At 54.8% G+C, this 12,240-nt stretch overlaps 1 protein-coding gene across 1 annotated transcript; it reads right to left on the bottom strand.

Moving 5' to 3' along the window:
- Positions 1-6: 6 nt before the first annotated feature.
- On the bottom strand, positions 7-11,739 carry LOC123035326. The gene is made up of 4 exons (XM_044453369.1): positions 11,510-11,739; positions 10,732-10,942; positions 1,107-1,237; positions 7-395 (listed from the first exon to the last, which is right to left on the bottom strand). Exons 1-4 carry the CDS (start codon positions 11,737-11,739, stop codon positions 317-319), a joined length of 651 nt encoding a protein of 216 aa, XP_044309304.1. The 3' UTR covers positions 7-316.
- Between the last annotated feature and the right edge of the window lie 501 nt (positions 11,740-12,240).

Below are 12,240 nucleotides of genomic sequence, written 5' to 3'. Positions count from 1 at the left end.
CAGGCTAGTTTTCTGCGCGTAGGGTTTTTAATTTTATTTTAAACAGACAAGAACTCAAATCCACACCCTCCCCACCGCGGTTCCATGAAGGGGTTCAGTCCACACATTTCTAGACATGCATAAATGACTAAGCGGAGCTCTACCTCTGGTGGGAAGGGTTTGCGTTTAGCTGCAAGGGTCACCATTTATCCAGAGACTGGACTTTCCCTGGGAGCTGCGCGCCAAGCGGCGGCTCCTGAGCGATGCCTGGCCAGCTGGAAATGCCGGCCATTCATCTGCTGCTTAGCAGGAAGCTTGGGACTTTACGAGGGGGCACTTACTGTCTAATGAACTGGATGGCATCTTCGTATTTCATTCCGCTCTCAATCAGGGCCAGCGCGACAAGAACAGGAGCCCTAGAAGAAGAGAAAGTGAGAAGAAATAGCTGGCAATCCAGCAGGCTTCCTTGTGCTATTAGAAAGAAATGGTTGTCCTTGCAGGATGGAGAGGACACTATGCTTTCTTTAGGCCTGCTGCAAATACTAATAAATGAACAATGTTATATTTGCCTTCTAGATACAGGCATATCTCTTTGTTACATGGTTCTATGTTTGAATGCATATGGTTTTTGAAACATGTTTTTAAGGTTCTTTGCAGAGCATCCAGAGAGCTGTGGCTCTTGGGTGATGCAGAATCAGAATCCTGGAATAGGATAGTTGGAAGGGGCCAGGAAGGCCACTGGGTCCACCCCCTGCTGGTGCAGGACACCAGTTTACACCATCCCACTCAGAGGGAATGCCCCCACCTCTCCAGGCAGCGGGTTCCACTGTCGTACGGCTCTGCCGGTGAGGAAACACCTCCTGGTATCTAGCCTGAACTTGGATCGTGGCAACCTGACTTGATTATTCAGGTTGAATAATTAAGAAATTAAACGATCCAGTTGGAAGAACTAAATCAGCCTTCCTCAGCTCCAGACTGGCCATTCCCTAAGCCAAGGACTACACAGGCTGGGATGCTGGAAGCTGCAGTCCAACACAGCTGTCAGGTTGTGGAGGGCTGGCACGGACGGGTCCGTGGCCACTCTGCGGAGCCCACGCGCTGCCAGGTGCGGGGAGCCTCCTGCTTACCGTCCCAGGCCGGCCACGCAATGGACGGCCACGCAGCAGCCGGGGTCCTCGCAGAACTTGGTCTTGAGCAGGTTGAGCCAGTCATCCACGATCTTGCTAGGAGGCGGGGCTCCATCATCAAATGGCCAGTCCTGGGGGTGAAGGGAGAGAGGCACAGGCTGACGGTCCATGCCGGGAGACGTGGGTCACGACACTGCCCTGTCTTCTGGCACGGTGAGGGCGGCCAGCCCCGGAAGGGCAGGCTGGTGAGCGACTGGGCAGGAGTGGGCCGCTCCCTCGCAAATGGCGGACCGTTCAGCGGGAGGAAGAGTGGGGGGACCCACTGAAGCGCCTCCGAGCTGCCCAGTGAAGTTTCCCAGGCTGAGTCGGCCTGCTTTGGGAAGGAGGCTTCTCAGGAGGGGAGGGAGCAGGGGCAGGCTCAGTCCTTGGCCCCACATGGAGGCGTCTGGGGAGCCGCTCAGTCGGAGGGGCTGTGCTGCTCACACCGTCTGGCCCCTGAGCGGCAAGAGCCACCCCGACGACAGAGCTGGACGCTCGGCTGGAAAGGGGAGCTTTCCCGAGGGAAACATTCCAGTTTGGCTCCAACTCTGCACGTGAGCAGAGACTTCTCTTCCCTGCTATGGCAGAAGGCTACTTGGACCTCAACTGGTGTGGTTATCTGGGAAGCCCCAGTGAGAGAAGTGCCTTCTCAAAGGATGGTCTTGGGTTTAGGAACTGGGGAAGGGACCAGCTCTCAACAGCCATCCTTCCTCCGTACCCTGAACAGGAACTGGCCGGCTGTGGAAGAACGGGAGCTCTCTGTCTCTCCCCTGCCAGCCCCCGGCAAACCATCAAGAAGTTTTGCATGCTGGCAACCCTTGCGATATATTTAGGAGTCTTGCTCGAGATTGCCTCCATGTGGTTGCTGCTAGACTAGGCCTTGCACATTTCAAATGCTCCACCTTTTTTGTCAGCCTGTGTTTGCCTGGGTTGTGGCAGATGGAGCAGAAATCCCTTTCTGTTTGGGTCAGATTAAGAAAGAAGAGGAATGCACGGTCAGGCCCCTGCGAGGTCCGATTAGGCAACCATCTCGTTCCCAAGCGCACCAGCAAAAGGCCTTCCCTGTGTTGGCCCCCCAAGAGTCGGTGTTCCCCTCCCGCCTCTCGATGTCAGACTCCATCCCGTTGTTAAGGTGGACTCTCCGTGCATTTGACAGTCTACCTGCAAAACAACTCATTCTGGCAGTCACATCCTTAAGCCCAACCTGGCCCAGGTGTGATCAATTGCTTTATTTTGCCTGCGCTGAATCCAGGGCATCGCTTGGCCCTTTGAATCACTAATGCAATGGGAGAGCCGAAGTTCCCGCATGACAGGGGATGGAGAAACCTTTTCTGTATCACGTGTGATTCTGGTTTTCCTGGGCCAACCCTTTCCCGAGTTCTCCCCGGCCCGCATCATCATGAGAGCCGTTTCTCCGGGGTAGATGTGCCATGCACGGACCGAATTATTTTGCCTTTATTTTCTGCCCCCTCCCCAGCTCTCTAGCCTTTTGAGCTGGGGTGGATCACACTGCATTTTTCCATGAAGACCGCAAGACCTTACTGCATGTCCCAGGCAAGACCCAGATGTCTTAACTAAGCTCCCACCCCCACAAAAAAAATTACTAGTGGGGGCAGGAAGGTCTGGCACAAGTGCTCAAGGAAGCTGTCAATGCCCCGTTTCTCTGACCCGGCAAATAACAGAGTTGTAAAATGGGAAGCTCCCTAAGGCAGGGGTTTCGCTTTTCCTTGTGCAACTCCTTTAAAAACGAAAACATACATTTGTGTGCCGTTAGAACGCTACTTCACTGCGTCTTTGTCTTCACCTGCTCACTTATACACACTGACACAAGACTGCATTGCCCACTGCTGATTTAGGCACTCTGCTTTACCTGTCACACCAGCATCATCATCATCATCATCATTTATTGCATTTATATCTCATCTTTCTTCCTCTTGTAAGGAGCCCAAGGGAGCTCACTTGGCTCCATTTTATCCCCCAAACAACAACCCTGTGGGGTAGGCTAGGCCGAGCATCTGTGGCTGGCTCAAAGTCACCCAGGGAGCTCCACGGCTGAGCGGGGACTAGAACCTGGGTCTCTTGGGTCCCTGAGGATGTAGCTGGGATGTAGAAAAAGAGCCTATTCTGAATTGTCAGCCAAAGTTTACGCCAAGACGTCTGCATGAGTGCTGCAGCAGGATCGCCTGCCCCGGGGCTGCGGGTCGCAGGACTCATGGACACATCTGGAAGCTGCCAGGCTGGGCAAGGCCGTCCTAAAAGAAGGGCTAAGATCCACTGTTCTGCCGAGGGCCAGCTTCTGTGGTACAAGTGCGGTGCTGAGACCACAGGCGAGTTCTCTCGAGGCTGCCGAAGGATCTGGGCCGGACTGACCTCCCCTGCACCCGAGCCCCCGGCACTGTCGGTGCCCAAGGCACAGACCCAGAGAAGAGCCACAAACGCAGCTCATAAATCATTCCTCTCCGGGACGTGATCCGCCTTCTCCTGGCTATGCAAACGTGGAATGCATGCTGGGCTTTGGCTGCTGTTTGGGTCCAGGAAGGCTTTCTGCAGAGCCCTGGAAAGAATCGCAGCTTGCGAACCTGCCGGCTGCACCCAGGAAGAGCGGGAGCTGCTGGCAGCAGAGAGGAAGAGAGAGAGAGAGAGATTGATTTGCCTCTGGAGCCGGGAAGCTGCAAGACGCACCTGCGCTTGTGCTTGCTCCTGCCAGCTCCCCGAGCAGCGAGCGCGCGAGCGCCGGTAGCCTGGCTGCCGTCCGGGGGGGTGATGAGAGGGGCAGCCCGCCACAAGCCATCCGCTTAGCATGGGTGTGGGGATGGCGGGGGGAGAGGCGCCTGAAGCAGCCCTCCGCTTCTCTCCTTCCCCAGGAAAGGCCATCCAAGGTAAATAGGACAGTCAGTTTCAGACTTCTAACCACAAAGGGCGATGAAGGCAGATAAGGGGAAACCGCAGAGCTGCCTTGCTTGGCTGGAAAGGCGAGGCACGTGGGACACGATCCTCGCTGGCTCCCGCACGAAGCTCCTGGCGGCGTGCGAAGTGGCTTTTCCGCTTGGCCTTGGCTAGAGGGCCGCCGGGGAGCAGGGGGTGTGAAGGAGGGAAGGTCTGATGTGCCCCCAGCCTGCCTTCCCAAGGGAGCAAAAGTGAGCAGCAGGAGGCCTCCAAGCACCTGACAGAGCCTCCACCACGGCTGGCCCCAGCCCCTCTCTGAAGTGCCAGCTGAGGGAGGGGGGTTGCCCTAACTGCCTGAGCTTGCCCTGGCTCTGGAGACCCACGGAGGGGTGTCTCCCCACTGAGTGCAGCGTCAGAGCTCCTGGCAACCACACGCTTCGGCTGGCCACCAAGGTCCGACGCAGGGCAGAAGGGTGGCTGCACCACTAACGGATCAGCTATGCCGAGAAGGCAAACGAGAGCCGCTGCGATGACGCAAAAGCCAACAAGTGACGACTGAGAGCCACAGGGAAGCAGAAAGGGGCACGTGACCCCCAGCACTGCTCTTTCAGAGAGCGGCCAATTCTCGCGCGAGGAGGGCCAAAGACGGGAGAGCACGTTGCGACGACCTGTGTACATCCGGTGCCTCCACCCACACGGATGCTTCGTGGGAGAACAGAAACACGCTTGCACACTGATGGGAATCTCTGAAGGCCTCAGTGAGCTGCCTGCGCACGGACAGGTCTTGGGAACTTCCGCTCCTTCAGCACTGAAGTGAAACGCCCAAGAAGAATCATTTGAACTAGGCTGGATCGCCGACGGTGCTCTTGTTACTTGCAAAATACCCAGGGATTGAAAAGGAAAAGAAGAACTGGACCGCTGCATCTTCCTGGAAGCCAGAAAGCACTTCCTGACGGTTAGGCCCCCAAGGGTATGGAATGGGCTTCCATGGGAGGTGGTTGGAACCCCATCGGTGATGGTGATGTGCTGGACACGCACATGGTAGGCATGTGTGAGTGGAGCCAGGGGTCAGACTAGATGGCCCGGGAGACCCCTTCTGACTCACTCTTTCTATGTTTCTATCTCACGCTCCCAACTGAATCTCAGGTCTGAAAAGTGCGGACTCACCAGGGATTTTCTTGGATCACCCTTCTCCAATCTGGGTTCCTTCAGCAGTTTCGCATGATAGCCACTGACCTTTCTGCCGGGGACCAACAGAAGTGTAAGCCCGAACCATCTGGGGGCCTTTGGAAGCCTGCTCAGCAACCCCAGCAGCACTTTCTCTGTGCATCAAGCCACGGAGAGAAGGGTCAGACCCGGAGCTCCTCCCCATCCCATGCACAGGATGCTGGGCTGGGCACAGAAAGCCTCTCCTCTAACCTTGGATGGTATTCCACCCTCGGAGGTCCAAATAGCCACGAAGACGGCCCTGCTTGGTCATTCCATCCCTATACAGAGGGATGGGTGTGTGTACACAGACCACCGGGCCTAGGGGCCACGCCTGTTCTTTGCACCCACTGCGGCACAGGGGACAGGGTCCCAAGAGCGCCAGAAACGCAGGGTCAGCCCCTTACCACCCGTCCCACGGATATCCTGCACGCTTGCTCACTCCCAGCACCCTGACGCAAATGGAACGCCGAAGGCCACAACGCAGGAGGGCAGGACCATGGAACAGGCATCCACGGCAGCTCCTAGGACGACGAGAACGCTGGCCCAGAAATGACACCGGCACGGATCACACCCGTCCGGGCGCGGTCCAGACAGACAATCCCTGCCACTCCTTTTCTGGGCCTTCCATGGCTGCTTTCGATGGGCCACGACGGCAGCGACGGACAATGGCTCACATCACCGATGAAGGCGCCATGTTGGTGGTGCTGCTCCATACACTAGAACCATTGGAGTGGCTCTGTCCGAGGAGTTTTCAGGGACTGAGTAACCTAGGTAAACATATCCCCCACTTTCCCTTAGTTGTTGCAATATAGACAATGAGCCTGAAAAGCTATTGTTAAGCAAAGGCGCATCTCCTGGTAGCCATCAGATAAACGGGTCCCTAAAAGGGCCGTGCAAAGCATCATCACCCCTGTCTCTCCCTGCGCCTTCTATTTTTACCCAAATCCTTGCTCTGGCTTTGCTCCTTGACAGCAAATCGCCTTAGGTCTGGTGCAGAACGCTGGCACGTGCCTTCGTCGTAATCCTGGCTCGGTCCCCCGCCCCCCGGCGCATCTGCCAGACACCCCCCGCATCCTGTCTTCATGCCGGCCATCACACGCGCGTGCCTCTCAAGCCAGCTCCGCGATCAATTCTGGAGGCTGAACCATGAAGCAGCAGCACAGAAGCCCGCTCCGGAGCCCCTCGTGGCAGCTGGCCGGTACATTTAAAGGGGCACTCCTGCAATTGTGCCGATGTGGTGCGTGGTTGGTCTGTGCTCTGGTAACCTTGTCCTGGCTGCAGGATGCACCGGGAGGAACTGCCCCTTGCATCAACCGACCCAAGGAGCAGTTGCTGCTGCGGATGTAAATCTGCACACCCGCAAATGCACACCAAAACTACTCCTCAGACCACCGAGGATGCTTGTAATGATGGGTACAATCTAACCGGTGCCACGGAGTTCGTTCTGTCTCTGTGTGTGCATATATCGATCAAACGTATAGCCCCATCATGAAACCTGCAAGGGACCCATGGCAGCTGACAGGCTCCCCGCCATTCCATTTTCTCATCACAACAGCCCTGTGAGGTAGGCTAGGCTGAGGGTCAGAGGCTGGCCCAGTCACCTCGTGGGGCCCTCTCCATTTTGGCCTCCCAACAACCACCCTGAAAGGGAGATGAGGCCGAGAGTCTGTGCCTGGCCTACAGGCCCCAGGCAGCCTCACAGCCCAGCCTGGCCTCCAAGTCCAGGGCCCCAGTCCGACACTCTTACCACAATGCTGCAGAAGTAGTTAGAGCGTGCTATCTTACCTGTGAACAAGGAGTCCCTGTGCACAAGATTGCCCACCTGTATTTCCTGGGGGAGAAGGCTCTCTAAGCAGGCTGTGCCTGCAGGTGTAACTGTGCCTTCAAGAGGACGTTCTGTCAAAGCCGGGACTTCCCCGTTCCAAGTCTCCCAATCTCCTATTTTCAGAGTTGTGCATACATCAACACTCCTAAAAATTCCTCAGACAGTACAAAACCAGCAAAATAGGTGCAGAATTCTAAGTTGTTGTTGGTTATTTCTAAACCTATCCGGCAGCAGCAGATCTAAAAACAACCAGGACAAGGTCAGCTTTCATGTAAAAGCAAAGAGATTCAAGCTTCTAGTCCCTAATGCTGACAACTTGCTAGAAAGTGTGTGGCTGGTACCTGCAGGAAGCTTCAGGAGCAGTACCCTTAATTTCCCGTGGGCAGGGCGAGGGTGGGGCTCAGGTGTCCCCGCCTAGCCGGCTCCTCACCCTTCCCTAAAACCAACACACTACAATTATGTAAAGTGGCAGAAATTCAATTAGAGAAGTTTGGAAGAAAACAAAAGAAATTATAGAAACCTGTAGGAAGGTTTCTGTAATTAAAAGTAAGGACAGCAGGGCACAGAATTCTGCAGCTTTGGGTGTGCAGCTTTAATTATTTGACTGCGGAGCAAACAAAACTTTGTGGGTTCCCAACGGTAGATCTGAGTCTGCATGTGTCCAAGCAGGCCCTCTGTGACATGTTATGCCAGCAGGAGTCGGAGAAGACTGATTTGGCTCAAGATAGGTCCTCCAAAGCAGGAAACCAAAGTGCACCCTTCCCTTGTCACTTGCGTCTGACTACATGTCCCATCTCTTCTAGCGATCATAGGCAAGTCCCCAACACAACTGCCATAACCAGGGAGGAGAAAACACTTGGTTTTAGTCCTCCTGGTGACCAGAAGTTTGAAGCTATTCCATCTTTTCAGACACTGTATCACAGCCATGGTGCAAGGCCGAACCTCGTGCGAGTCATCACACAGGGACGTGCGTGTAGGTGATCCCGAAGGAGGAGCGAGAACTTCCTTTGTTCCCATGCTACTGCGAACTGATGCAATTCACCCTTTCCAAACCAACATCTGACCCCAAACCCAATTGTTACACATTGGTACTTCCTGAAATGTGCGATGCTATGCTTTAGTGGTAAAAATTGTGCATCAGCTTGTGCATTTGTGAAAACAGGGGGCAAACATGCACTGCTACTTCTGGCAAGCAGGAAAATTGCTTGCAAAACTGTGTCGCGTTAAGCAGAAGTGCAGACGGAGTGTGCATTTTCAGGCAACAACGGGGATTTGTACAGAGACTTTCTCTTTCAGGCGGCAGTTTCTCTGGAGCAGTCCCGCAAACTCGCCGGTGAAGGGGGCCATACCCAACTCCTTCCCACCCCACCCCTCGCCCGAAGCACGGATGGCACCCAACGCTGCCTTTCATTATGTGTAATTAAAGAGGCAGAAGAGGCGTTGGCAAGATCAGTGTCTCTTCGCCGTCTCACATTTTCTTCACTCCTTTTTTTTGCTGACGGCTCCAAATAGCCAAGCCAGCTGCTGGAACAAGGCATTTATACGCCTAATTTCATACATTCCATATGAGATAATCAGAAAGGTAACAAACAGCTGGTCTTGCTCATCCAAAGCAAGGATCTGCTCAGAATCCTTTTTAAAGGCTGGCAGGCTTTCTTTTCCGAAGTTGCAGCCTGCCAGCATCTCCCCCTGAAGCAGTTTCCAAAGGACATGGGGTATTCCCTGATCCGGACCGTGTTCAAGTGGCCAGAAAACTCTCCGTTCACTCGTGAGTGTGGGGGCTGGCGGCTGGGGTGCCCAGTGGAGAAAAAGGCCCTTTGCATCTGCTCCTGGGTACCCTTTTCTCCCTCACTCTCCAGGACAAGACCCTGGGAATTAAGCAGTTTGCCACCTCAGAGGAACCTGGCTCTTCTCCCCTTCCATGTTACCTTGCGGTTCTTCTTTCAACAGAAGCTGCGCACGCACGCCAAAACTACGATAAACGCAGGATGGCCTGCGGTCATGGGTCAGAGTCCTTTGCCCGGACAACTACTAGGAAGGGATGGGCTGGAAAGGGACAATGACCAGCATCGGAATAGGCTCCCCAGGGTCGCAACAGGTGCAATGAGCAAGCCGGGGAGCAATTTAACGTGATGAAGGGAAAAGCAGAGCTCTCCCATGGGCTCCAGGAAAATCCCTTCTCCGCAGCCCTGAAGTGGATGTCGAACTTAGGCGGTAGGAATCTCCACCTCCTCCGCTGTGTCGGCATCTAACTCGGTTCTGCAGCCTTTACCGACTTGGTGCCCTCGAGATATGCTGGACTACAACTCCCATCACCCTCAGCATGAACACGGCTGGCTCTGTAGCAAGTGTTCCCAGTGTCCGGAAGCTTTCAACCCCTGTCAAAACAGGGGCACAGTGAACTTCAAAAGCTTCTCTCTGCTGGGGTGGTTTTAGGGGCTTACCCACTAGGACTGGAGCTCTGTATTGCTGGTGTGGAACCCCAAAACTCTGGGAGGTCAACTGCCCCACCACCCCACTGAGCAGTGCCTGGCAACGGTGACCCATGTGGACTGCTGCAATGAGCTCTACATGGGACTGCCCTTGAAGATGGTCCAGATACTTCAGTTGGTCCAGAATAGAGCTGCCAAGTTATTAACGGGGACCAGCAGATACTCCCATATCACGCTGGTCCTATATTGTCTACACCAGCTGCCAGTTGAAGTCCAGGCCCAATTTAAGGTGCTGACAATGACCTATAAGGCCCTAAACGGCTTGGGTCCAGGAGCCTTCTCTCCTATATGCCCCCCATCCCTTGAGATCTGAGTCAGGGGCCCTTCTCCGGGAGCCCTCCTTGAAGGAGATCTGGAGGGTAGCTACTCGGAGAAGGGCCTTCTCTGTGGTGGCACCCCGGCTGTGGAACACGCTCCCCAGGGTTCACCTGGCGCCATCCCTTTATTCTTTTTGGCCTCAGGTGAAGACCTTTTTATTCTCCCAATATTTTAACAGTTAATTGGTTTTATCCTTGTGCTATCATCGTTTATCGGATACAGTGTGTTCTACGTTGAGTGTTGTATATGGTTGCTTTTTTTGGTTTTCTGTAAGCCATACAGACTTTTAGAGAGACTTTTAGTATTGGGATGGCCTATAAAAACTTTACATAAACAAAGGGATGGAGCTGTGGGGATCTCTGTTGCATCAGAGCCCCTGGATGAGCTGGCTTGCTGTGCTCCCTCTCTGGCCTTGCGACCTTCTGCTGGAGGGCTTCTTCTGAAAGCAAATGCACCCCCATATGCCTGTCCCATAGCTGCACCCCAGAGACAGACTTTAGAGCACTGCAAATCAGCACAGGTGAACGTGTGCACTTGTCTTCTCTGAGTACCAGTTCTTTTTGGTACCTAGCCCGGCTCCTGCCTCTCCATCACCTGCTGAGGTGTTCTAACATGCTTTTCAAGTCTGACCGTGCGGATTCAATCCGGCACGGGAGGGACTGGAGCACCTCCTGCTCCGAACCACCAGCCCCCAGGGCATCAACCCATGCTGGTGGGCCATGCGCCCCTCAAGGAGAGCCTGGAGCGCCACGATGCCACGCACAAAAACCACACTCTACGGCTCTGCAAGGAACAGACAGGTCGACTTGCTAACCAGCCGCGTCGGCTGCCAAGAGAACGGGACCGGAGTGCTCACCATCACGGTGATGCCGTCCTGTTCCAGGGGGGTTTTGTCATAGGTCACTTCGCACACTCTCACGACGGTTGTTGCCCCGTATTTCTTCAGATCCTGCAGAGGAGGAAGGGAAGGAGAGAAGGGGGTTGAGTCCACTGCTCCTGTGCCCTGGAGGAAGAACAGCAACTGGTTATGGGGACCGAATGAGGCCGGGGCACCTGGGGAAAGGAACCTGCTTCAAAGGGCTCCAGCTTTGGAGACAGGCACCCCTGGCCTCAGCCCTGCCCTCCCCACTTGGGCAGGGGTGTGAACAGAGGCTCCTGCAAAAGCACAACTCGCCATCAAAGCACAAAGGGAGAGCTGACGTGATTCACTCGCAATGCAGAAAGACACACAGGAAGAGGGAAACAATTCCCAGGGGTTTCCATTAATTTGCCCTGGATGGGGCAGCTTATTCCTGGAAGGGATAACGCTGCTGAGCATCGTTCAAGCCCAAGGTCCAAATTCAATTTTGGGGAAGCTTTTTTTGGTGGTTGGGGTGTGGGGGCATTCCAGTACTTGGCAGGGTTGAAGACCGAAGGATGAGGGTCCAAGTGCCCCGGACAGCAGATGACCTCAGATTAAAGCTCTTTCTCCCAGAAACTTGGGAGCAGTATTCCATGCTTTTGGAATGCAGAAGAAGTGTGTTTATCAGGACCGCCGGAGAGCCAGATCAGGGCTGCCTGACACCCCCAGCCCAGAGTGCCTCTGAAGCGTAAGAGCCTAAGAGCAGCCTTCCGCTGATCCAGCCTTCCCCAACCTTCTGGGCATGGGGGGCCGCAACTCCCATCGTTCCCAGCCAGCATGGCCGATGGCCCTCAGAGCTGGAGAATGAGCTGGCACCTCGATTGGGGCAGGCTGGGTCTTGAGGCCAGTCCTCTCGTCCTGCAGGGGCCGGCCACGGAAAGCTCCCACGCGGGTGAGGCGTGCCCAGTCCACCCTGGCCTTCGGAGGCACGTCGCCCCTAGTCGGGCCACTGATTGCAACCATGGCGAAGCCAAGCTGCTTTGGGGACTGCCTGGATGGCAGGCATTCAGGGGGTCTTGTACCCTGGGCTCAAACACTGCGCCAGTGAGGTGGAATACAATTGAAATGGCTTGCAATGCACAGAATGCGACATGGCAGGGGTCTCCAACCCCCAGGCCATGGACTGTTAGGAACCGGGCTGCACAGCACTAAATTATGCGTATTTACTGTTTAAGTTTATCGAGATGGGTATTGTTCGGGGTCTGGGAACGGATTACTTCATTTCCCATTATTTCGAATGGGGAACATTGCTTCGGACTTCTGAAACAAATTCAGTTTGAAGGATCAGGCACCACTGTAATGTGCCTGAACCATCCTGATACCATCCCCATTCCTGGTCCGTGGACAAATTCTTCCACGAAACTGGACCGTGGTGCCACAAAGGTGGGGGACCCAAAGCAGGGCTTGAATGGGGACTTCCCAAGCACACTCGTGTACGCTCAACGGCTATGAAACTAGTTATTC

Source organism: Varanus komodoensis, unplaced genomic scaffold, assembly GCF_004798865.1.
Source record: "Varanus komodoensis strain SLA01 unplaced genomic scaffold, ASM479886v1 scaffold782, whole genome shotgun sequence".
NCBI classification, from domain to species: Eukaryota; Metazoa; Chordata; class Lepidosauria; order Squamata; family Varanidae; genus Varanus; species Varanus komodoensis.
Note: the sequence above shows the minus strand (reverse complement) of the source record. Positions and strands in the feature narration are given on the sequence as shown.

Bases quoted from the DNA above. Each gene is read 5' to 3' on its own strand.
- LOC123035326 (XM_044453369.1), bottom strand. From the start codon at position 11,739: ATGGTTGCAATCAGTGGCCCGACTAGGGGCGACGTGCCTCCGAAGGCC. The intron at 1,238-10,731 runs GTGAGCACTCCG...CTTCACCCCCAG, and splicing joins AGGACGGCATCACCGTGATG to GACTGGCCATTTGATGATGG. The intron at 396-1,106 runs GTAAGCAGGAGG...CTCTTCTTCTAG, and splicing joins TGCGTGGCCGGCCTGGGACG to GGCTCCTGTTCTTGTCGCGC.